General features: G+C 44.9%; 1 protein-coding gene and 1 pseudogene across 1 annotated transcript in view; both read right to left on the bottom strand.

Annotated features, from left to right (window-relative positions):
* Positions 1–23424, bottom strand: part of FOXO3 (forkhead box O3) — a 144952-nt gene extending 121528 nt beyond the window's left edge. Inside the window, exons 1-2 of the mRNA XM_006839947.1 lie at positions 23245–23424; positions 21415–22171 (exon numbers count right to left, since the gene is read on the bottom strand). Coding sequence (XP_006840010.1) covers positions 21415–22032 — 618 coding nt within the window. The 5' untranslated portion in view covers positions 22033–22171; positions 23245–23424. The remainder of the gene's footprint in view (positions 1–21414; positions 22172–23244) is intronic.
* LOC102812483 overlaps positions 22202–26440 on the bottom strand; it is a 59578-nt pseudogene continuing 55339 nt past the window's right edge.

Here is a 26440-nt window from a genome sequence, read left to right on the forward strand (position 1 = left end):
ATATATATATAGTGAGAAAGCAGTGGCCAAAGAGAAATTTAATGTACTTCCAAAAGAAGGGAATTTGTAAAATATGAACTGCATCACCCTTCTTGGGATATCACTTACATTTGCTCTGAAGCTTGGAGAAAATAAATAGGTAGCTCAGAGAGTCCCATCTCTAAGAATAATTACACTGCACAGGAGTGCACGTTTTAAAAGCTTTTTGTGTTCAGTCTGAATGCTTGTCTACAACCCAACACTCAAGTCTGTTCTTTATATGGGCTCTCAAACTGTGACAAGCCATGGAGAATAGGTCTGTCATTTCTAACAGACAATCAGGCAAACTCTCCTGGTCTCTTCCTTAAAACTGAAGTGAGAAATTCGATAGAAAAGAACAGTGCAGTGAGATCTTGGGGAGAATTATAAAAGCCAAATCCTTAAACTTGAATAAATTATTCATTTTGGAGTTCATTTAGTCAAGGTAGACATTGATGTAGCTATACCACCTTTATCACTTAACTACATGTCCTTGGGCAAGTCACTTAACCATTTTCTATCTCAGTCTCCTCATCTATTAAAGAGGAAGAGCTCATAATTTATTGTCTGGCACACAGTAAATGAGCAGTAGCAGTAGCTTTTAGTCACAGCCATGAAAATGATGGACAAACTAAGGCTGTGACTGCACCCATTCATATACATGCAGACTGAAGATGTAACATGTTTTGCCCTTCCGCTTCAGTAAAAGCTTTTCAACTGTAACTTTTCTCAATTCAGTAGCATATAGAACAGAGGCCTTCTTCTCAGAATCAAAGGTCTCTACTATAGCCTCCTAGACTTTCAGCAAGATCAAGTGGATGATGTCTTTCATCATCATTTTCATATCTGAGTCACAGGAGCCAAGAGCTCAGGGTCCCTCAGGGCTAAGTACCAATACTTATGTACTGCTGGCAAGAAGGCTTCTTCCTATGAGCCTGTTTATTTCTTACGGCACTTTACTCCAAATATGCATCCTTGATGCCAGATCTTTTCAAGACCCCATCCTCACAAACCACCCCTACAGCAAGCAGAGGCCTATCCTTCTGGAAAACCAAAATGGAAATGCAATGGACGTGTGTTTACATATTTCATCTATGAGCAGTGCAATCTTGCCAATGGTCCCTTCTTGTCCCAAGTGACTTGAGTTCCCACCAGCTGTATCTGATTGACTTCTGATCTCTGAAATCCCTAATACTCATTCTCCTGGGGTCCAATTTTGAATATTGTGGACGGTGTTAAAAGGACCAATATTTAGGACTCTCTACCACATCTGAAGGAGCTCTAGTAGTGCAGTGGTTACGAATTGGGCTGCGAACTGCAAGGTCAGCAGTTTGAAACTACCAACTGTTCCGCGGGAGAAAGATGAGACTTTCTGCTCCCGTAAAGATTTACAACCTCGGAAACCCTGTACAGGGTTGCTAAGAGTCGAAACCAACTCCATGGCATATAACAACAAACACACCTGAATCCTAGCTTTTCCCATCATGGCATGGATCTTCTGAACACTTATACCTACCTTCTTGATTCTTCCCCAAGAACCTTGGTTAATCAGGGGAGAAGCTCTAACCATTCCCTAATAAGAAAACTCCTATTGCTACCTGTATGAAGTGCAGCACTCAAGTCATGTTGTCACAGATAAAGCTTCCTGTAGGAAAAGGTATGCTATTAACAAAGGATAGAATGTGGAATCCAAGCTAATCTTGTCTTTTTCCCTTTGTCTGTCAGATAGAAGAGAATTTATGAATCTCAGGCAACATTGTGAAGCAGCTGCTAAGAGATCCTGAAGTGAACTTTCAGTCTTGGCCAACCCACTGTTCTTTGTACTATTTATATTCCTAAAACCATCAGCTATGTTGATATGGCCGATCATGAGTCCTTGCTTTAATGGACTACAGAATCCAATGACACTGGTAGGCAGCAATAACTCGTTTTTATCTTTGCCTGGCTTCACCTTGTGGTGAAGCGGGGTTCCAGGAGGAGGCCCTGAGACTTTTAGGGCCCTGAGTTGAGTAGATGCCATTTCCCCACTACTGCCTCATCTCAACCTCATCATGAAAGCTGCACTTTCCCTTTCACTCATCCTCTCACACTGATTACACCCAGCACATTTTAATCTTATCTGTCTCCCACATGTCCCATGTCCGTCTGGGGATGAGTCAGTATGACTACTCCCCTGTCTGATGCTGGTCTTCAAACTGGGAGCATTTCCAAAAGACCAAAACAAACATATAAGTAAGGGGACAAGATCACAAAAGAATACAACTTAAACACAAGTCTGTTGAACATAATACATGCACTAGAATGAGGATTTGCTTCCTCTGTACATTTAAGTGGATCCTTCATCGCTGTTATCCAGGAAGGCAGTTGGTCCCCTTGCCCAGTAGACAAAGTGATCTAGGAGCTATAGGAAGTTAAAATATTCAATGGGCTAGATCTGTATTACATTTCAACAGATGCCACCAGAGATGTCTGTTCATTTTTTCCTCACTTTTGTCAGGATTCTAAAGCCAAAATGGCCTGGCAATTCTGATTTCTGACTCTCAATCTAACACCACCAGAGGAATTCCACAGATTTAACAAATGACTTAAAGCAGTGGTTCTCAAACTCGACCCGGAAACAAAATCACCTGAAAGGTTTGTGAAAACACAGATTGCTGGGTTCAGTTTCTGATTCAGTATGTTTGTGTGGCCCCCAAGAATCTGCATTTCCAACAAGTTCCCAGGTGATGGTGATGTTTCTGGTCTTGGATCACACTTTTAAGAACCACTAGCATAAAGGATCAGAATGTGGTGGAACCCTCTGGTATATCAGATTAGGTTGCACACAACAGGGACAGTTAAGTTTATGTGTCTCCGTTTTCAAATCTTATGGCATGACTTCATTTCTTCATACAAATTCCTAAAAACTTCCAAATATGTTAACTAGGGTTCAGTGGAGACTAGAAAAAGAAGTAGGAAACATTTAAAAAATCACATACATTTACACGAAAGAAAAAGAAGAGAATGAGATACTAGTTAAATATAGTTTGTTAAGTAATGCTGCCCTTGCCAACCATACTCTTAGATTCCAACTCAACAGACGCCTTTTTTATGGAGTTTTCAAGAAGCAAAGCAAATTCCACCTTGTAAGCCTCCTGTGGGGGGAGAGGGTAGAAATAGATCTGAAAATCAAAACTACAGTGGTCAGTAACTTCCACAGTCAAATCTAATCTCTCTGAGACAAAGGTTCACAACCCCTGGTTATATATTATAACTACATGAGAGCTTGAAAAAAATACATATGCCCATGCACTGGTAACATAGTAGTTACGAATCGGGCTGTGAACCTCAGGGTCAGCAGTTCGAAACTACCAGCGGGTCCGTCCGTGGGAGAAAGATGAGGCTTTCTGCTCCCATAAAGATTTACAGCCTCGGAAACCCCGTACAGGGTCACTATGAGTCGGAACCGACTCCACAGCACATTACAACAACAACAATGCCCCACACCCAGAGATTCTGACTTAACTGATTTACGTAGGACCTAGACACTGGTGTGTTTTTTTTTTAAAAAGCTCCCCTAGTGATTCTGAAATGCAGCCCAGTTGAAAACCACAGGTACAACAGAAAGGTCACAGAGAGATAATAGGATGGATAGGGAAGGGGTCGTCTGTAAGACCTCTCTTTAAACAATGTCCAGTGGACAAAAATGGAAAGAGAAAAGAATGGTAGAAAGCTGAGAACAAGTAAGGCTCTCAGACTCTGAGAGATTCAACTAAGGATCAACCCATGATTGGCTCTTTCATGCTTGAAAACTTTAAAAAGGCTAGAAGTGCCCTCTCTTGCAAAGGCTTGATAGCAAGCAGTCCAAAGAACTTACCAGGAAACTCTTTTAAAATGGTGTATTATTTCTATCAAAAGAGCTAATAACTAGGAACTGGGGGCAAAGAGTTTTAACTAATAGCAAACAAATCAACTAAAAGTTCAACTTTGAAATGATGTGCCAGAAAAACAATAACATTTCTTAAGGAGCCGAGAGAAAAGGAAGGCAAAGGGGAATGATTGAAGAACTCTTAGAGCACTTGGTAAATACCCTCTCAGTAACCACACCGACAAACTGGTTTTCAAAGCTGAAAATCATGTGATGCACCTGATAAAACCAGTGTATCAGAGAGTGCTTGTCTTCTCTTCTTGCTTGACTAGCATAGTTGCTTGAGGTAACAAGCTAAAAAAAAAAAAAAAATTTTAAAGCTTTAGAAGAAAGTCGTTAGAAGAATACAGTATGGTGGAAGGACTCAAAAGGCAGATGTTGTACAGGGTTTGCAAGGAGTGGCTGGAGAGTTTGAACCACCGACCTTGTGGTTCAAACTAGCCTTGTGGTCCAGTACTTTATCCCACAGCGCCATACCTGGAAGGGGGCAGTAATGGCTCTACTATTGCTGTTAAGTGCCATGAAGTCGATTGCGACTCATAGTGATTCAGTCTAGAGTTTCCAAGGAGTGGCAGGTGAGTCTGAACACCGACCTTTGGTTCAAACCAACCTTGCGGTCCCAGTGCTTTATCCTACAGCACCAATCAGACTCCAGCAATGGCTTTCAGTGGAAATGATCTCCACTCACATGAATAGGGAGCCCAGAGATAAACACAAAGATAAAAACCCACATGTATTTCCACTGCAGTGAAAGTTAAAAGCAAGTCATTAATTTAATTAGAAAATCAAACTGTGGATACAACTGCATCTTAAAAATAAGATTTTATAATTCTGGATAAAAACATTATAGTAATTATTTTAAAACCATATTAGAAGACTTCATAATTTTCCCTAAGACCACAGGTCAGCTTTCCTATTTTATACTTGCTACTCTGGTAGCGTAGTGGTTACGAATCGGGCTGCGAACCTTAAGGTCAGCGGTTCGAAACTACCAGCCGCTCCGCGGGAGAAAGATGAGGCTTTCTACTCCCGTAAAGATTTACACCCTCGGAAACCCTGTACAGGGTCGCTATGGGTCGGAACCGACTCGACGGCACTTAACAACAACAACAACAACTTTATCAGGTCCTGGTTGCCCACAAATTAGCTCAAAATATTTCCTAATTTTATGAGACTATTGGAATTAACCTCTCTTCTCCTCCCAAAGAACACCTAGTAAATGATACCCACAATCAAGTGCTGAATTTCACTTTAGCAAATGACCTGAAGGTTGAGTGATAAAGCCTAAAATATGGCCTAGATTACCTTGCCTTTTAGTCTGCAATAAGGATCTTTCTTGGAAAGGGATGAGACTAAATAGGACTGACTTAGATAATTTAGTTCAGCAGAGGACATGCATCTATTCAAACAGGAGGTTGTAAACTAATCTTTATTGGGCAAAGTTGAAGACAGAAGGCCTGATCTAGGCCACTAATTTCAAGAAACAGTATACCAGTGCACCTAAGAAGTTATCTATCAGGAGTTTAAGAACCCAAGAAAGTGTGTGAAAGGAAACATACTCACACTTGTAGCAGCCCCAAGATAACTTAAAAACAATCAGGTCACACTTGTAGCAGCCCCAAGATAACTTAAAAACAATCAGGCTCACCACATCTTCATAAAGGCATTCCAGGATTTGCAGAGCTATATAGATGATGCACCAAATCTAACCATGATTACTCTTTCAAAGAAATTCAGAAAAACACTTAGGTTTAGAGCCTTAATTTTTACTTCATAAAAATTATTCTTGCTTAAAATTGTATTAGTCTACTTATTTGCATGATAGGTGAGTTAAAGCTGTTAGTGGGAATGTACTCAAAAATGAGTGTTATAAAGCTAAGTAAGTCCCTTCTCATCTTACCAACTAAAACAAACAAATCAAGCCAACTGCCATCAAATTCAATTGTAACTCATAGTGACCCTGTATAGGGTTTCCAAGGCTATATGTCTTTATGGAAGCAGAAAGTCTCATCTTTCTCCCAAGGAGTGGATAATGAATTTGAACAGCCAACACTGCAGTTAGCAGTTCTGTGATTATCCTACAGTGCCACCAAGGATCCCTTACCAACTGACCAAAAACAGATACCAAGCACAGCCCCAAATGCAAATATATAAAGGGTAAAAATTAACACCACCACTTGGATTTAGAAATGAATGCTTGCTAGTAGAAGGCCCCAAAACAACTACTTGGAAAGTAAAGACTCCCTAAGACAAAACATTTTTTTATTAACTTAAAAAAAAAAAGGAAGAGGTGAACAGAATGAGCTTTTACATATCACTCAGTGCAACTTAATACCAAATATGGAACCAGGCCAATGATCTAGATACTTTATGATGAAAGAAATAATTATTTTTAAAATCAATTGTTTGGACACTTCAGGGGGGAAAAAAGTATTTTTGAGATTTGAATGATCTGAATTAAGGACAACAATCAAGTTTATCTTTCATAAGAAGTACCAGTTTTCAAGGTGACATCTAATTAGCTCTTCTGTATGTAATTTTACATTCTCTTTAAATTTCAGGGTGTACCTTTAAAAATCCATCATGGCTGCTGTCATCGTCTTTTTTAACTGCCTCCAGCCCTATCACCCTCCCAGCACCCTGGCTACATTCCAGCCCCACTGCCCTGCCCCGCACCCCGGCTACAGTTATCAGGCAGAACCATCCTGCTAGTTTCACATTTATCACAGGGTTCCAATCTATCCTCTGGACACTACCCAGGCCCAACCTACTTGTCTTTACTAGGGAAATGAAGGTTCTCAAATTTTTCACAACAAATACAGAAACCATATGGGGTAGTAGTCAGACAAGTATTCTGCTAGGTACATTTTATCTTGGGGCACATTCTTGTAGCCAATTAAAACCACCATTTTAGGGCCTACTCATGCATAATTCTACCTTGAAGACAAAGCAGCAGGCTCTTCAGTAGAGATAAACACTTTAACCTGGCCAGCAAACTTGCATTACGCAATGCCTTTTCTGTTTTGGTCTTGGCAGTCTGCCTTTCAGCCCTTAAGTAACTGCATTTCAAAGAGGCAACCACCTCACAAAATATTTTTAATACCTTTAATTATAAGATCTGATTTGGCAGCCAAACTTCTGCCAGGAACGTCTTGTAAATTTTTTTCCCCCTGAAATCCGTTTTTCTTGGTATTGCTAGCTCTACACATCCTCCCACCTGAAACCTATGAAAGCACGGCTTTTCCCATCTCCTTAGGCAGAAATTTCTGAGATAATAGCCTAACCCAAAGGATTTCTACACACCACGTTATCACTCCATGACTTCTCTCTTGATAGTACACTGTGTATCTGACCCACAGGACACTGTGGCCACACGAGGCAGTGACCAAACAGAAATGAGAATCACCAAGCCAGCAGCCACTCCCACTGCTCCCCACATAAAGTTCACGCATTGGCTGCATCTTTAAAAGTTATTTAACATGAAACCCAACGTGTTACCGTCGAGTCAATTCCAATGATCCTATATAAATGATCATGGTGACCCTGTAGGATAGAGTAGAATTGCCCCCACGGAGCTGTAAATCTTTACAAAATAAGGTTGCCACATCTTTCTCCCAGGAGAGACTGGTGGGTTCAAAACACCAACCTTCCAGTTAGTAGCCAAGCACATAATTGAAGTTGTTTCCGTTGTTGTTATGTGCCAACAAATCCGTTCTGACTCACAGAGACCCTATATGGGGTTTCTGAGGCTGTTAAGTCTTTACAGGAGCAGAAAGCCTCATCTTTCTCCCACAGAGTGGTTGGTGACCTAGTGGTTAGCAGCCCAAAGGGTAACCCATTACACTACCAGGGTTTCTTAAACACTTACTGTTGTTGTTTTTTGGTGCTATTGAGTCAGTTCCAACTTCACAGGGTTTTCTGAGGAGCAGCTGAAGAGTTTGAACCACCAATCTTGTGATTCAAACCAACCCTGCAGTCCAGTGCTTATTCTACAGCACCACACCAGGGCTAGGGACCTAGAAAAAAATCTCTGCTGCTGCTGTTATGAGGACTATCACTCCTTGTTTTACAATTCATCAGGGTTGTAATTGGTTCCTTGGACTTAACAGGATGAATCTGAAACGTTGGGTGTGAAAGACAGTCTTGAACCAAGCACAGGACAAGTTGAAGGGCCTTCAGAGAGATGCTGGATTAGCTTACTACCACCACGGAAGATGATGGACCACAAGCAGTTCCACCTTCTCAAAGAGACAGAGAAGGGGGTGATCTTCCTTCAACACTATTCTTCCTGTAGGATCCTTGACTCCTCTCTCTCCTCAAAGACTGACTATTCTAGACTAAAACCTTTAGCCAGACCTGATCATATAAACCTCAAGCCCACACTCAATAAGTACAGTCACACCACCCACCCGCATCATAAAGCCAGTCGAGGAGAAACTCAGTAAGGTAGAAAGGAAAACCGCCTGGGACAAACCCTGTTAGAAAAGGAAAGAGGGGCAAGCATGGTTATATACAGCACAAATCCTAGTTCTCAGAAATCCAGAATTCATGCCTATCTGTTCCTCACATTGGAATCCTGGTACAGCACTGTAGGATCAGCACTGGACTGCTAACCACAGCATCGGTGGTTCAAACCCACCACTTGCTCCTCAGAAACCCTATATAGGGTCATTATGAGTTTGAGCCCACTGGAGGGCACTTTAACAACAATGGCTGTCCCTCACAGCAGGAAGAAGAAAAATAATTAAGTTGCAAGATTGTTGTTGTTGTTAAGTGCCGTCGAGTCAGTTCCGACTCATAGTGACCCTGGTACAGGGTTTCCGAGGCTGTAAATCTTTACGGGAGTAGAAAGCCTCATCTTTCACCTGCGGAGCGGCTGGTAGCTTCGAACTGCTGATCTTAAGGTTCACAGTCCGATTCGTAACCACTACGCTATGACAGTAGCCTATATAAATGATCATTAGTATTTTACTAAGAACTTAAGCTTTTTTATTCTTCTCCATTTGCAACCTTGCCTGTTTCTCTCTTACTGATACCCCCAAGTAAAAATATGCCACCAACACCACCACATGGGGAAAAGTACAGGGAGATGACAAATTATAGTATCATGATGGATCTACGAATACTAAATTTTTATTTAAAACAGTATCATTTTTGCCTTTCTCTTACCAATAGGAAACTGTGAAGCCTTGAAAAATATCAGAAGTTCTAATTAAAATAGCACTAAAATAGATCATTTGACAGATCCAAACATTTGACATAGTCTGTAAAAGTTTAGTATTAGGTATATATGAACATTCACATCTATTTTTAGGAGAAAAGTAGTAATAAGGTGAAAGGCAGGGGAAGGCATTTTTTTCAGTTAAGTGTTTTTTCCATTAACTATTTAGGAATGGAATCCTGGTGTGGCCCTTTAAGATTGCAAGGTTCATTTGAACTGCAAGGTCAGCAGCTCAAACTCACCAGCCGCTCTTCAGAAACCCTATATAGGGTTGCTATGAATCGGAACCAACATGAAGGCACTTAACAACAATGTGATGGTTGGAACTTACATGGCCTGTGGACCAGATGTTCCCTACCCTTCCCTGCTATACAGGGTCACTCTGGGCTGGAACCTACTCGATGGCACTTAACAACAACTGTGGGCCATAGACCAAGGTTTCCTTTTGGAAAGTTACCTGAGGTTCTAAACCCTCCTAATTATCCTTTTCTAATTGTGATCCTTTTTCTAATGAGTTATGTGTTGGAGGAGAATACTGAAAGTGCCATGGGCTGCCAAAAGAACCAACAGATCTGTGTTGCTTCGAAGAAGTGCAGCTAGAGTGCTCCTTGGAGGCCAGGATGGCCAAACTTCGTTTCTCATATTTGACATATTGTCAGAAGGGACCAGTCGCTGGGGAAGGATATTATGTTTGGTAAGGTTGAGGGTCAGAGAAAAAGAGGAAGACCCCCAGTGAGATGAAATGGCAAAGTGGCAGCATCAATGGACTGAAGCGTGGCAACAATAGTGAGGTTGGCCCAGGATCGGACAGTGTTTTGTTCTACTGTGCATAAGGTCATTATATGAGTTGGTACTGACTTGATGGCACCTAACAACAATGATGATACTGGCTTACATTAAAGCACTATATATCAGAGTTCCTTATTTTTAATCAGTTTTATTTTACTTATTGGATAAAAAAAAAAAAATGCCTGAGATTAGCCTAAAGACTTATGTACTCCCTCTGCTGGCTTTAAATCTAAAGTAAATTCTTAACAGCTTCAGAAGTTATTTCATTTCACTGACTTTTTAAACACGTGGAAAAAGAGGATGCAGTCTCCCTCCACAAAGACCTTCAAAGAAATACAAAATTCCAAAACACTTACTGAGAACCGCCAAATGCACCTCTATTGGATTTATTATAAAGTCCACTCCAGAGCAAAGCTAATGCATTTTGTTTGTTTGAGGAACAGAGTCACTTCTTGCCCCCGATTATGTGCCACATGCTTTCCCCCTTCTCTGGGATGACCTCCCTGCTCTGGGACCATGGTCCTTCACTCACAGTCATCATGCCCTGGCATGATGAGTTCCCAAAAGATAGCCTGGCATCTTCACCATAAGCCATGACCTATCCCAGGGAAGGAGCCCTGGAGACAGAGTTGTTAAAGCACTTGGATGCTAACCAAGAGATTGGGGATTCAAATTCACAAGCTGCGCCCTGGGAGGAAGATGTGGCACTCTGCTTCCATAAAAATGTGTAGCCTTGGAAACCCTATAGGGCACATCTACTCTGTCCTGTAGTGTTGCTAATGGGTTGAAATTTGACTCAACAGCAGTGGATTGGGTGGGGTTTTGGGTTTATCAGCCCAGGAGTGGAATTACTAGAAAGACCACAATCCATCAGAAAAGTTGAGGGATTTCACTTTCTTACTGTTATCCCATAATAAAGTAACTAACACACTGCAGGTGTGATGATGAAGGATAAGTACTGCACTGCTAATCAGAAGGTCAGCAGCTCCAACCCAGCCACTACTTAGGAACCTTACACTGGGCCACTAGGAGTTGGAACCAACTCCACAGCACTTAACAGCAGCAGCAGCACATTACAGAAAAGGCCTCAAGATTAAAACCTAAAAAAAAAAAACATACAAACAAAAATGTTTAAACTCGAGTTGGTTTTTTCATTTCACTTGATACACATTCCAATCATATATCTGCGTTCTACTAGAATGGAGTGATTCATCACAGTAGCCTGTGGATACATTTTGTACATATTTTTCTGATTCAGGAAAACTGAGATACTGGGAAATTAAAGTTGTATGACCAAGAATAAAATGGTTTATTCTACCAACATTCTTTGCAGAAATGGAAGAGCCAATCCTCAAATTCACACAGAACTGCAAGGGGTCCATAATAACCAAGACATTTTGCAAAGCCATTAGTCCTTACCTGCACTGCCATCAAGTCCATTCTAACTCATAGAGACTCTGATAGGGTTTCCAAGATGGTACATCTTTACAAAGTAGAAAGTCTCTACACTGTCCCGCAGAGCTGCTGGTGGGTTTGAACTGCCAACCCTGTGTTTAGCAGTATAGTGCTTACCCTACAGTGCCACCAAGGCTCCTCACTCTCTTTAGTATGACTATCATTAGGAAAACTGAAAACAAGTATATGGGTAGCTCCAAAAAGTTTCTGGAAAAATTCCATGATCTTTTCTTTCCATTTTTCCATGAACTTTTTTGAAGCCCCCTCTGATTGGCAAAGATATAGAGGAATTGGACCCTTCATCCATTGTTGGTGGGAATGTAAACTGGTGCAACCACTGTGAGAAAGTTTGAAGGTTCCTTCCAAAGTTAAAGAAAGAATTAACAGATTACCCAGTGATTCCATTCCTAAGTATACAACGGTCAAACAAATTGAAATGCAGAGACTTAAACATCAGTGTTCATTGCAGCACTATTTATAATATTGAAAAGGTGGAAACAATCCTAAGTGTTCACCAGCAGATAAAAGTATAAACAAAATGTAGTATCTCCTTGTACAATAGGATATTGCTCGGTCATAAAGAGAAATGAAGTCTTGATACATGTTGACAACCTGGATGACCTTAAAAACATTCATGTGAGTGAGGTCAGACACAAGAGGACAAACATGTATGAGCCTACTTATAAGGAATCTCTAGAAGAGGCAACTGCACAGATACAAAGTTTGTTAGTGGTTTCCAGGGGCTAACGGAAGAGTGAAAACGGGGGCCTATTACTGAAGGGGTACTGCGTTTCTACATGGGGAAATGAAAAACATTTGGAAAGGATGGCAATGGATAATAGTGATGGTGGCACAACACTGTCGATGTAATTAAGTCACTGAAACATACACAAAAAAGTTAAAATGGCAAATGTTTTATTATACATATACATTTTATACAATTAAAAACAATAAAATGGTTAGAAATTGAGTTGAGGTCACTGACTCAGAACTGGGGAATCTTCTTAATATAATCACTTGCTGAGCCACTTAATTAGAAAATTGTAACTCAGAAAAGCTGGGGACTGGCCTGAAATGGTCCATCTCAAAGACTGCTTGTTGTCTCTTCTTTCTTCGTGTGTGAATATGATTTCATTGCCCAATGCACAGATATAGAACTTCAAACACATATGCTGCAAAATGCAGAACATTACAGAAAACTTATTTTTTACACAGCACCTTTGCTCTTCTAAAAAGTGAGCAAGAAAACTTTGACCTGCATGATTCTGTGGTGAATCCTTCTAGCTCGTTAATACTGTGCATACTGGGGCTGCAGGGAGCGGGCACACATACACAGGGCAAGCTTGACTTCAGCATTCTCTTAGTGAAATGTGATTCCCAAGATCAGATTTCTGTTTCTCGAGTGCGTAGTGACTGGTACTTGTGAAGTTTTCAGGACTTCAAACTGGGAAACCTGACACTCCACAGGTAAGCCCATCAACAGCAGTCCATCATTTCACATTTACACTACATCATCTCAACGTCAAGGATACGAAGTCTAAGGCAGACTTCTATCACCACCTTCAGGGCTGCAAGTACTCCAAAGACTGCACACATGACATCACCACATTCCTCAGTCCCATCACCCCCTTTCCTATGAACAAGGCCATCTAAAAGGCAGCTCCATGCATTAGATGAGCCTGCTTGTCTGATAGACACATTCCTTTTTTTTCAAGGCTCTTACACTGTACTTAGGAATACACAAGTCATGGAAAAATGACAAAAGAAAAAGGCAGAGTCACAGGGCAGGTAGGGTAGGGTGAGGTGGAGAGAGGAGGCTTCTTTAAGGGAAGAGTGGGGGTGAGGGGGTGGAGAGTGAAGCACAGGAGAGCAGATGAAGCAAGAGCTTGCAGAAACTGAGGTGAACAATGCTGACTCAAACAGCTGTGAAACCACAATGGTTAACAGCAGATACAAGAACAGAGGCACCCTGGGCTCAGACTTGAGTCTTAACTCTACCTATGCTAGCTGTGGAACCCTGAGCCAGTCACTCATTTCTGACCTGTTTCCTCACCTGCAAAATGAAGTCCTTACATGACCCTTCAGATCTCTTTCAGCTCTGAATTTTAGGGAAGCAATGCAGATGACTCAGCCATATATCAAGGCTCCACACCCACTCCACAAGGAGGCATTCTGGGGTTCCTACATCTGTCCAGAGCCACAGGTGTGCTTAAGTCTAGCTTCCCAAACAGACCCAAACAACTGGAGCCAAGTTACAGTGACCTTGCATGTCCAAAGCAAGCTGTTGGACATAATCTTCTGCAAAATAATCTCCATGGCAGCGGTCAATGCCAAGCTTGCCATTTGCCAGTAACTTCTCTGCAGAAAGCTGAAACATTGAGGGAAGCAGAAGTACAGATGTGAAAAAAGACAGGGCAACAATGACAAGTTCACAAAGCACAGAGTTTTCCATGTTTACTTTTTATCCTTCCTCGTTAGAACGTGCACTCCTGTGAACTGGAACCTCCTCTGCCTTGAGTTACACTATACCTCTAGATCCAGCAGAATGCCCTACACATAGTATGCCTTCATAAAGACTTGCCAAATGAAACAGCATGTGATACAAATGGGTAAGAAGAGTTGTCTCTTGCTGACTGTTTACTCACTTACTGTATGATTCCCAGCACCTTCTACAATAACAAAATCCAAGATGGTTCTAGGAGACTCCTAAATGCAGAAAAAGGTGAGGAGGGAAATAGGAATCCAAAATCACATCAAGCCTGTTCCCTACAGGCAATATGAGTGAGTATGAAAACAAAATAAATTCCATATCCTCTCCAGCTCTGGAAATCTGCAATCTAAAGCATCAGCAAGGAGTATGTGTGGAACCCAACCAGCATGCTCAGGCTCAAACAGTCTTATCTTTATATTTTCATCAAAATGTCTGGATGAATGCAACTGGCTACACTTTTTTCCAGACCAAGTAAATAACTTTGTAGTAGGACAAGGCCTCTTCATTAATTTTCCAAATGAAAAAAATAAAATAAAATAACTTTCAGGTTTTTAAGTAAGCAGAGTATTAAAAAGTTTCACTATAAGATATTCTTCTATGGTATCATTTTCTTAAAATAGAACTCTCCTAAGACCTCCTAAAAATAAGTGTGCTGTAGTTTCATTTCATGTTCTATGAAGGAGATAAACATATCAAAACAAATACTTAGCTTCATTCTTAAAGAGCCTAAGCTACATGGGGCTCAGAGATCAAAGTCTAAAAAGGGCCAATGTCTTCATTTCATAGGTCGATGACACAGCTTTGAAAGAGGAAAAACAATCCCCCTGTCCACTGCTGCTGTAGGAAGAGGAAGTATATTAGTTGAGAATCACTGACGACGACAGCACTGCCAAAGGAAATTACAAAACAGCATTTTAGCAACGCAGGCCAAGCAAAAGGCAGCTTCTTTAGACTAGGCTTATCACAACTGGCCCTTCAGTCAATTACCCCAAAATGTAACTGAGGCCACTCATAATTACTAGTTAACATGGCATGATTATGACTTTGTTGCTTTGTTTAAAACAGTTGTAAAGGCTGGAGTTCCATTTTTCATTATACAGTATTTTGAAAGGAACTGGATGCAGCATTAATCAACATAGGAACTGCAAAGACTTAAATAAGCATTAAGTGACAGGTCAGCTTCTCATCTCCTTCTATCTTGAGAAGAAGCCATAAGGGTACACGTGCTCATGTGAAGGAAGACTCAGTCTCTTAAAATAATCACCCTCTGCTGCTGCAGCAAGCACGACACCGTACCTACCAAACAGTGGGAACCACAACAGAAATTCGGGGCTACTTCATGTGCTCCTGCCTTCACGCCTGGAAAATGCAGGTATGAGCAGGGAAGGACTGATAAACAGGTCTCATTCAGGCAAACTCTATAGAGTCCCAGCAGTCTTCAAGAGACAGGAGGAACCAGTCCAATGATAGGTGCCGTGCAAGTCAGCTTAATCTGAATGAAAGGAAATGTAACATTTCTCCCTTTTAACCACATCTGATTATTGATTTCTACTTCAGTGCCTGAGGTAAGGGAGCCTGTGAGATAACCATCACCCTTCAGCACAATACACACTGGAGCAACTGAAAAATCCCACTGCCCACAACTCAATTCCCACTCATAGCAACCCTACAGGACAAAGTAGAACTGTCCCATAGGGTTTCCAAGGATGCAATCTTTACAGATGCAGACTGCTACATTTTTCTCCTGTGGAGGACTGGCAAATTTGAGCTGTCAACCTTTCAATTATCAGCCGAGAGCCTTAACCACTGAGCCACTACTCATATGACAAATGTAAGTTAAGCAGGATTCTGTTAAAATGCTATCTTTCTTGTCATAGTTCCTAAGCACCTATGCTGGCAAGCTCTGGACAGCTATCCAAATACGATATACTCAGACTTCATCAGTATGAGGGGGCTTCAAAAGGTTTGTGGAAAATTCCATTATCTTTTAATTCCATTACTCTATGATTTTTTTTTAAGCCCCTTAAGTCCTGGTGTGATGTTGTGGGATAAAGCACTGGACCTTAAGGTCAGATTGAACCACAAGGTCAGCAGTTCAAACTCATGAGACACTCCTTGGAAACCCTATACAGGGTTGCTGTAAGTTGGAACCAACTCGACGGCACTTAACAACAACAACATTTTTGTCTACACTTCCAATGTGAAATAATAACCAAGATGATTTTAGACAGAGAAGCAGATGTGCTTTTCAGGAAAACCTCTATTTGTGTAAAATTACCTGTTACTTACTAAATGGTCTTTAAAACGGATCACTTTTCAGAGGGAAATAATGTAATACAGGACAAAGACCTCTAGAATTGGTAGATCAAATTACCTCTGTACTAACTAGTTGTGTCATCTTAGGAAAGTCACTAGTTTCTCCAAGAATCACATTCTTCACCTATAAAATAAGCATTGGCTGTACAAAGGCATCATTTGAGAAACAAACAAAATACCAATGCTGAATCACACTAGTCTAATTAAATCACCTCTACCAGGTATTGTTTGTTTTTTAAAAAGCTCCCACGTGATTCCACATGTGGTGAGAACCACTGGTCTCAATTCTAATCACCAAACCTCCTTTTCTAGGTCTCATTGTATGGCTTTAGAGTGATGATTCTGGTTACAGATCTTGAAATTCAAGACTCTTATTAGCCACAAAAGAAGTCAGACTTAGACCTGGGTGTTGCTGCTGCTGGGTCTCAGCTCTGACTCAAAGTCAGCCTGTGTAGGGTTTCCAAGGAGCAGAGGGTGGCTTTGAACCACCGACCTTGCAGTTCAAATTGATCTTGCAGTCCAGTGTTGTGCCCTATATGCACACATGATGGAGGCTCACTTGAGCTATACACCTTTTCAGAAGTTAAAACCAATGCATAACTCAGAATGAAAGTAGTGTAGTTTAAATGCACACACACGCTTCCAAAATGACTAATCACAATAGGAATCAACTCCTGATACCTGGATGCATGGAAATGGGCCACAATTAGCTCTTGACCTCTCCCTAGCCATCTTCTTTCACCCCCGCTAAACCACAAACACAGAAAGACTGGCTATTAGTCATAATCAGAATATGAAACCAGTCCCAGTTTCAAAGGGCCTTCTCCATCATCAAAGATTTGAAAGTTCCTACATGGCTGCATCTTTTGAGGAAGGTCATCTTACTCTTGAACTAAATTATATCTCTACAGTCTTCAAGGATTGATTAGTTGCCACAATATTAAGGAAACAAATTGGTGTAAAATTTTAACCCTTTCAAGACTGAATTATTTTCTGCTTTGAATTTTTTGTGGAAACCATATGTTTTGAGTAATGGAAGGCATTTTTAATGAAGTGAAAAACGTTTTGCGGTAATATGGATTTTGATATAATTAGTGGGACACATTTGTCCCAAGGGGTCTCTGATGCTGAGGTTCATGGGATGAGGTCCATTTCTTCCGATTCACACAGTTATAACGTTCCCAACAGATGGCAGCACACACTCAAAGTAAGACAGGAGCTTCCCAGTAAACTTTAGAGGCAGAAAGAAAATGAGCACTATGGAAAGGGGCTTCAAAAAGTTCATGTGAGAGACAAGAAAAAGTACCTGGTGCTCAGCTACCATAATCAACTGCTTTAAAAGGTATCACATCAGAAGGTCCTGGATAGAACAGGAGGAAATGTGGAACACAATACATATATTCATAAAGGAGACCAGGTTTACTAGTCAGCTACAGACTGGTGGAACCCTGAGACTACAGCTTTGGTCCCCTTTCAGCTCTGGACCTGAACCCATCCCAGTGGCTCAATTTTCAGCCAACCACCAAATAGGAGACTTGGTGGGGTGCTGGAGGATATAAACATTGGACTGCTACAACAAGGCTGGCGATTCAAACCCACCAGCCTCTCCTCAGAAACCCTATACAAGGGGCACTACTGAGGTGGAACAGACTTGACCACTTCATAACAATAACAGGCCTATACGGGAACAACACCATAAACAAGGTGTGTACAACATAGAACTGCCAACAAATTGAGATCAAAAGGGCAGCATTTACCCAAAGACTTTTTGGAAGTTCTTTCCGAAGGGCTGGGAAAGAAGACAGAGTAGAAACAAGACTCCCAAGGAGGAAGTGGAAGAAGTGATGGTACACTGAGGAGGCAATCACAGAGAGGAGCTGGAGTGAGTAGTATCTGTTGACTGTAAAACTGATGATCTGCTCTGTAAATCTTCATCCAATTCAAAATAAAGTTTTAAAAAAACAAAACCAGAAACTTCTTGGGTCTAACCAAATACCTTAGGAGAATGAAACACTGGCCCTGCAAGCCCAGGGCCATGGTCTCTGGAGACACCAAGGACACCTGAGTTAACATTCCATAAGACAATCCTCTACAAACTTTGTTGAGTAGCAACTGGGGTCTTAAAAATTTATGAGCAGGCATCTATCTAAAGAGCAACTATTTGTTGGTCCCACCCTGTCTGGAGGAAAGAAGAGAGAAGAAACTTGAAGAAACATGGAAACAGTCAAGCATATGTCAGCCTGTACGACACTGAGACCAGAAAAATGACATTGTGCTCAGCTATCACTACCAACTGCTCTGAAAAGGAGTGCATTAGAAGGTCCTAAGAGATAAATGTCTAACAAAATTTGTCTAACAAAATTCAAAAACATGAAAAAAAAAAGATTAGGCTTACTAGTTGGACAGAGATTGGAGGAACCTCCAAGACCTTATGACACCCTCTGGTCTGGAACTGAACTCAACCTGTGCCTCAATTTTCAGTCAAACATTCGACAGATCTATAAGGAAGTGAAGTCCTGGTGTAGCACTGTGGGTTAATGCACTGGACTGCAAAGTCAGTTTGAATCACAAGGTCGACGGTTCAAGTTTACCAGCTGCTCCTAGGAAACCCCATATATGGGTTGCTATGGGTCAGAACCGACATGACAGCACTTAACAACAACGTAAGAGGAGCAGTAACAGCAAAGAGGTACACATTATGTAGGATAATCTATGACTTCATATGGAAATTTACCCAAGGACAAAAGTTCAGAGGGTTAGGAAAGAATGGAAACAGACAACACAGGGAGGAAGTGGGATACCATGATGCTACATTGTGGAAATTGCAATCAATGACATGAAACAAAATGTGTATGACTTCTTGAATGGGAAACTGATCTGCTCTGTAAATCTTCATCCAATTTACAAGTTTAATGAAAGATGATGGAATATTTCCACAAACTTTTTGAAGTCTCCTCATATGTTCCGTGGGTCATGAAAGGGTTAAAATATAAATAATCAAATATGTATGTCTTGTATTAAACATATTGTTGGTGTTGCTGCTAAGTATGATCAAGTTGGTTCCAACTCACAGCGCCCCCCTGTACAGGGTTTCCGAGGAGTGGCTGGTGAGTTTGAACTGCCAACCATCAGTTTCAAACCAACCTTGCAGTCCAGCACATTATCCTGCAGCGCCACACCAGGGCTTCATTAAACATATTAAGCCCTGAGAATTTCAATTTATAATATTTTCTGAGGTTTTAAAGATAGATGAGAAAGCAAGGAAGGAAAAATATAACCATGAGACAAAGGTGACAACACTTTCTATACTAACTTTTTAAAAAGTCAAAAGCTAGCTACACTTTTAACTAACAAATTTCCTGCATCAAATTCAAAACATTTAGAACTATGTTTCAAGGGTGAAATTTTTGAACAATATTCCCAACTTCCACATTCATCTTCTTAGGTCAAATAAACTCACCCCACCCCACCAGTACTGCTTTGAAATGGAAACAAGTTTCACTCTTTCTGTAAACAGTCTTTATATCATGAAATTGGCATTTCTTTGTAAAACAACAATACCTGACTTTTAAAAAATGAGGATGATAATGAGGAATACAGCAAAAAACACATTTAGCTTTTAACCTATCCAAACAGCTTCTCCAACACTTGTTGTTGTTAAGTGCTGTCAAGTGGATTCCAACCCTTAGCGACCTTGAATAGGGTTACCAAGGAGCAGCTGGTGAGCTTGAACCACCAACCTTGCAGTTTAAACGACTTTAAAGTCTGACGCATTAGCCCAAAGCGCCACACCAGGACTCCTCTCCAACACTAACCATTAAAAATAAAACAAAACAAAAACTTTAGGGACTTTGCAAGTTTTTACTAAAAGTCAATCAGAATGTTCAGTGCACTGTAATCTTTAGCTTTCACAATACAATCTTCCTTCAATTCACTTATCCAAGGTTAAACTGTTTTTAGACAACTAATGTAACCCAGGAAGGCAAAGGGCTCCCCCAAAACAACGTAGGAAGGAGCAGGAGGAGGAAGCACTATCTCTTCAATGTATTTAAAAAGAAAAAAGAAGAGAGACAGCAAATAGAAATGGCAGATAAGTGATGTCTATCGCCAACAAGACTCTCTTTTTTGCCTGATAGTGACACGTTTGTATCTTGGAGGAAGGAGCCAGGAGGGTGGGGGTGCCCAGGAAGGGCAAAGAAGCTGGATATCAGCAGCCCAGCAGGGGCAGAGAAGTTAATCTCTTTGCATGCCCAACTGCAGGAAATCATTACATCATAGGTCTTTCCACACCTCTCTCCCAACCACGTGCCTTGAGCCACAAGAAGCTGAAAAGAAGAGCAGAGTCTCTATTCAGGTTCACTTATAGGTAGAAGCCATTATGACCCAGCCCTGACAGCAAACCTCCCTGCCTCCAGCCTAGGTGAAGCTCAGGCCCCCACCCCCCACGCCGAGTCCTCCACATCTGGGCACACACACAACGCCTGCGGCCAGACCTCTAAAGTGCAGCAGGTGCAGCCGCTCTGAGCTTTAGTGGCAGGGTAGGCGCTTTCCAAGGCCCAAAACACTTGGGAGGCTAACTGGAGCGCAGGCTTGCTGGGTGACATCTTTGATGATTAAGGGTATCAAGACAAAAATGAAAGGGAGCCAAGTCAGAATAGATTTGTACAACCATTTGGATCCCATTCTCTAATGGGATCCATGTGCCTTGTGGGAGTTAACACCCACAAATCCGAAACTTGGACCTAAAGGTTCTCAAGCAGTCTTTGGAAAGGCATCAAGCTCCTAGGACCCACTGGAAACCACACCTCCAAGCACTCTCACGTCCCTGCACACCACTCGCTGCGCCGCAGCAGTCCGGAGCACAGCGAACTCCATTCTCAAGTTGGCGCGAACCTACCTTCTCTGCGCTGTCCCGGAATCCAGCAAATGTACTCCTCCGGTCTGTCAGTCCTTCCCTCGGAGACATGCCTCGTCCCCTTCTCCTCACCAGGCCATTCCCAAAGCTTCCCCGAGCGCCTCCTTTCCTCCCTCCCCCGCCGTCCCCTGATACCCTCCTCCAAGAGTCACACACACAACCACCAAAGCCTCGAAGCGGAGGCTCCCATTGCCAACCCCTCTCCCGGAGCCCGCAGGCGCGCTCTGGCGAGTCTGAGGCTGGTCTCGCGCTGAACAGGAGGCCCTACGGGTCCGGCCCCCAACCCCGAGGAGGGTACGCACCTTCCAGCCAGCCGAGCTGTTGCTGTCGCCCTTATCTTTGAAGTAGGGCACGCAACGCACCATCCACTCGTAGATCTGTGACAGGGTGAGCCGTTTGTCCGGGGAGCTCTCGATGGCGCGGGTGATCAAGTCGGCGTAGGACAGGTTCCCCCAAGCGTTCCGGCGCGACGAGCATTTCCTTGGCTGCCCGGAGCCCCCAGCCGCCCCCGGCTGCGGCGGTGGCAGTGACTGCTGTGGCTGCAACGGCGTCTGCGTGCCACCGCTCAGCGCGCCCGCCGCAGGGGTTTGCCCCGACCCGGGGTCCTGCCCTCCGGGAGCCAGCAGCCTGGCTGGGTCTTCAAGGAGCAGCCCCGCGGCCAGCGCGCCGCTCCCGCTGCCACCAATCGCCATGGCCGAGCCGGCCCCACCGCCGCCGTCCTCGTCATCTTCATCGTCCTCCTCCTCGGGGATCATGGAGTCGGCGGCCGCCTCCCCCGAGGGTTTAGCCGGGCTCGCCTGAAGCTCCGGCCTCTGCAGGGGCCATGTACAGGAGCGCGGCCGGCTCTGGGGCTCGAACTCAGGGTCCAGCTCCACTTCCAGCGGCGAGTGCGGGGTCGGGGAGGCCGGTGGCTCTGCCATCTTCGCCGCCCGCCCGCAGCTCGGGCTCCCGCGCTCCCTTCTTTCGCCGGGGCGGTGTACGGCTGGAAAGGAACGGGGTGCCGCGAAGGCTCGGGCTCCCGGGCGCCGCAGCTGCTACTGCTGCTGCTGCCGCCGCCGCCTGAAGAAACACGAGAGGAGAGAGAACTGGTTATCCCGGGCCGGAGCCGAGTCCTCCGCGAGTCCTCGCCCTCCGCTGCCCACACCGCACCGCACCTCGCCAGCCTAGCAAAGCAGGCGAACCTGAGGACGTGCGTCCCGCGAACCTGGCGCAGCAGACACCGCCCCCTGGCCAGGCCGCGGAAGAGACGCGAGCGAATCGACGGGCTCGCTCGGGGCAGCCCCCTCCCCCCGCCGCCAGAGCCGCAGGTCCCTCCTGGGCTAGGTGGAGGGCGGGGTGGGAGGGGGCGGGAGCGGGGGGAGGGCCGCGGGCCGCGCCTTTAAAGTAGGCAGCGGCGGGAGCTGGCGCAGCCGAGTGGCGGTCTGAGCCCCGGCCCGAGCGGGCGTGCGTTTGTTTATGTTTCGCTCGGGCCCGCTTTAAGTGCCTCCCGCGGCAGCGCAACCAAAGTCTGTGGCGTCTTTGGCTCTTCTCCCCTTGCCCAGCCTTGCTGCCCTCCACCCGGCCGAGGGGCCTAAGCCCGAAGACGGCGCGAGCAGCTCCTTTCTCCCCGTTCGCCCGCAGGTTGGGAGACGGGGGAGGGCGGGGTAGAGGACGTGGGTCCGAGCACAGGCCAACCCTTGCCACTTTAAAAAAAAAAAAAACACGGAAAGATGGGGGGACAAGAAGCTCAGCGGGTGCTCGCAATGGGTCGAGGCGGGTAGGAACGGCCACTCCACGGTTTTGTGTGCTTTATTTTCTCGTGAACGTAGTGCTCTCCGCCCCTCTACACCCCAAGGAAAGGGAAAGAGAAGGCAAATCGGAGCATAAATCTTCCAACAGGTCGGGAAGCGCCAAATCTCCCGGGCTTTGAGAAAACCCGGACCAGCCCGTTCATCACCTCCTTGCTCCCGCTGCTGCCATCTTGACAGTTTCTCTCCCTTCACTCAAGTCCTTTAAAAGCACTAGCGGGAGAGAAGCGGGGGTTGCACACACCGAGTCACAGAGAGGGAGAAGGGAAGCGCCTGGCCCAGCTCGGAAGCAGATCCGGAGTCACTGGGAAGGCGACCGCCCCGATGCACCGCTCCAGCGCCTACCTCGGTTCCTTCCCTTCAGGGGCGAGGCGGGAGGACACACAATCCCGCGCGGGCTCGGGGTGCGGAGAGGAGGGGGCGCGCAGCGTCGGCAAGGGGGAGACGCTCCGGCCACCGCCGCAGCCCGCCCGAGGAGCCGCCTGTCAGCCTGCGTGTCGCCACCTTCCACATTCCTCCTCCTCCTTTCCACTGAGCAGGGCGGCCGCGGCAGCAACACAAAGTTATAGACACACGCAGGGAGCCTCAACCTAAGCTGACGGCGGGCGGGCGGGCGGATCCCCGCCCAGGGGGAGGGCTGGGGCGGCGGGCCGGGGTGTGTTGGTGTGCGCGCGGGGGGGGGGGGTGCTCACGCGCGCGCGCACCCCGACACCACTGGGCTGCGGGCGTGGGTGTTGGGGCGCGCGCTGCGGACTGGGGCAAGGCGGACTCCACCAGTAGTACACGCTGGACTCTCGCTCCCTCACCAGAGCAGCAAAAGCAACAAAGCGAGGAGAGGAGGGGTAAACGGAGAACCCTGATAGTTGAGTGGTCCCCTTGGCTCGATCAGGACGACTGGCACTAGGGGTCCCCAGCCTGCGTAGCCATCCGCCTGGCTCTGGGCCCACCCTGGTGTCCGGTTCCCCATTAGAACCCGACACCAGGTAACACCAGAGATAAGATGCTGACTGCAGATAGGTACCTCGGCGTGGAAATACTGGCAAGGGCTGACGTTGGTATTACAGGACTTCGATCAACTTGATGCCCTCAGATTTGATCAGGAACCGAAAGGTTTTAACTGAGTCTTACCTTGGACTCTAGGCCATAATCGTGTTTCACTTTTAGTTGATTTCATGACAAATAGAGAATTAACTCAAAGAAAAAACCAAAATATTCCCCATTTCCTGAAAACTAAAGTATTCCCCATTCCTGAAAGAAAGAACAATAATGAATGAGAAACAATTTGACTTTAATTTTTAAACCGTCAAAACAGGTACTATGCATTTAAATATATATATATTCAGATTTTAAAAAATAATCTTCACAAGATTTAGAACTACGTTCCAAGCCCAAATCGCTCATTTGTGTATTAAGAATGCACTACATGCAATATGCACACAAAAGGTCTATTCACTTAGGTTCACAAATACATTTTTTCTTCTAGACAATGCCTCCAAATAACCAAAGATTATTTTAGAGATTAGAAGCGGGATCCACACAACCCATAAACAAAAAGGGCCAATCGAGCGTACTCTGGAGTCCTCCCATTGGTACAACTCCAGGCTCCGGGCTTTGCGCAGGGCCCGTCACTCAAGTGACGTGAAGCCCCGCCCCTGCACCAAGCTAGTTCGACGCGTACAAACAGATGATGTCATTGTATCCGCACGCGCGTGACCCGGGAGCTCTGCGCCGCGCCGCCATTCGCTGCGCCGCTTACCCGTCAAGCCACGTAGCGCGCTGACTGGCCGCGGCCGGCAGTCGCCGAGCCCAGACGCCCCTCTCCGCCTCCCGCCTCCGCCCCTCAGCAAATAATAAACAATCGAGTAAAATTCTAAGGGAGGCAAAAGGGGAGGGAAGAGAGCAGAAAAATAAAGGGCGAACCAGCAGCCAGTTCTTCGCGTGCTGATGGAGGGTGGAAGTAGGGAAAATGTGAGAGAACGGGAAAACAGGGGAAGGAGCAGACCTGGGGCGACAGGTCCCGCGTGGAAAAGAGGTGCCCGGGAAGTAAAGTTGGAGAGCACTCCACTTAGAGCGCCTGAAAGTGCAGGGGGCGCTAGGGCCCCGAAGCGTCCAGCGAGGGGCGGTCCGTGGCCAGCGAAGTGGGAGGAGACTGAGCCCGGGCCGCGCGGGCGGAGTCAGCCGACACGTGCGGTAGAACAGCGGGCGCGCGCCGCACAGGCTCGCCTGGGGCGCGCGGCCCTGCTAGCCGCGCGCTTGTTTACCAGCGCACGTGGGTGTTATTTTTAAAAGGATTGTTTCGCTGACTGCGCTGCGAAGTGGCGGGAGCTTGGGGCCGCCCGCGCCGACTGGGGGACGTGGCGGGGCCAGCTTGCTGGGCCGCGAGGCTGTCCCTACTTTGTGCTTTCAGCCCAGCGGGAGGCCCGGGTTGGGAAACCTGAAACCGGGTTTAGCGTGTTGCTCTGGCCGCTAAGGAGACGACGAGGTACCGGTACCGCCAAGGCACACGATCTTCTTTGCGCGCGGGCTCGGCTTCTGCTGTCACATTATGGAAACAAAGCCGCCTGCCCTGGCGGCCAAGCACCACTGCCAGAATAGATTTCGATCTCACTTTTACTCCCTTGTGCAAACTCCTGTGGTTTGCACTAGCGCCCCTTTGCTCACCCTACCCTGTCAACATTTACCCAAGTCTTAGGTTTAAAACTCTGCCCATCTCCAAATGAGCTTCTGCTATTAAGGACAAGGGGAAAACCCAGGAAATTGGGCTTTTTGTTGGTCCTCTGCATCTGCTCTCTCCTGTGGGGCCTGCTTCCCTGAGAAGCCTATAGTTGGTATTTGGTTCTCCTGGCAGTGTGGAACTGATATATGGTCCTATCAGCTTCAAGTGATCCTGCTCTGGCGTCTGATAGCTTCCTAATCTATCTGCATTTAGCTTTGAAAAAGGAACCAGGAGCTGCATCGTCCACATTTCCCAATCTAAGCAGTCATTTGCCAGTAGAATGCAGGTCTGCAGAAGTAGAAAGAATGTGTTTACACTTGCTGGGCTCTCCACCATGCAATTTCCACTATAAACATTGAGTGTCTATTTACAGAATACATAACCCAAGGGCATTTTTTTAAATGGAAGAATTTTTAAATTCCATAGATTGAACATGTTCATATATTAATTGAGCACATTATGAGCCCACAGTGAGGGACAGAAAACAGGGGCAGGATAGAGCCATTTCCCACAAAGAGTTTACAATATTAGTTGGAAGGATAAAGCATATTTATTAGTTAAATATTTCAAAAGTTTTAAAGCAGGACAAGACAATATAAGGAGCCCTAGTGCCATATGAGCTGCGCTTCTTTCAACAAGGTCAGCAACCTGAATCTACAGCCACTCTGCAGAGAAAGATGAGGCTTTCTTCTCTAAAGATTTATGGCCTCAGAACCCTATACAGGAGGGAACAGTCACTGGAGAAGGATATCATGTTTGGTAAGATGGAGGGTCAGAGAAAAAGAGGAAGACCCCCAACGAGATGGATTGACCAAGTGGCAGAAT

The sequence above is a fragment of the Chrysochloris asiatica genome, unplaced genomic scaffold (genome assembly GCF_000296735.1).
Source record: "Chrysochloris asiatica unplaced genomic scaffold, ChrAsi1.0 scaffold00027, whole genome shotgun sequence".
NCBI lineage: Eukaryota > Metazoa > Chordata > Mammalia > Afrosoricida > Chrysochloridae > Chrysochloris > Chrysochloris asiatica.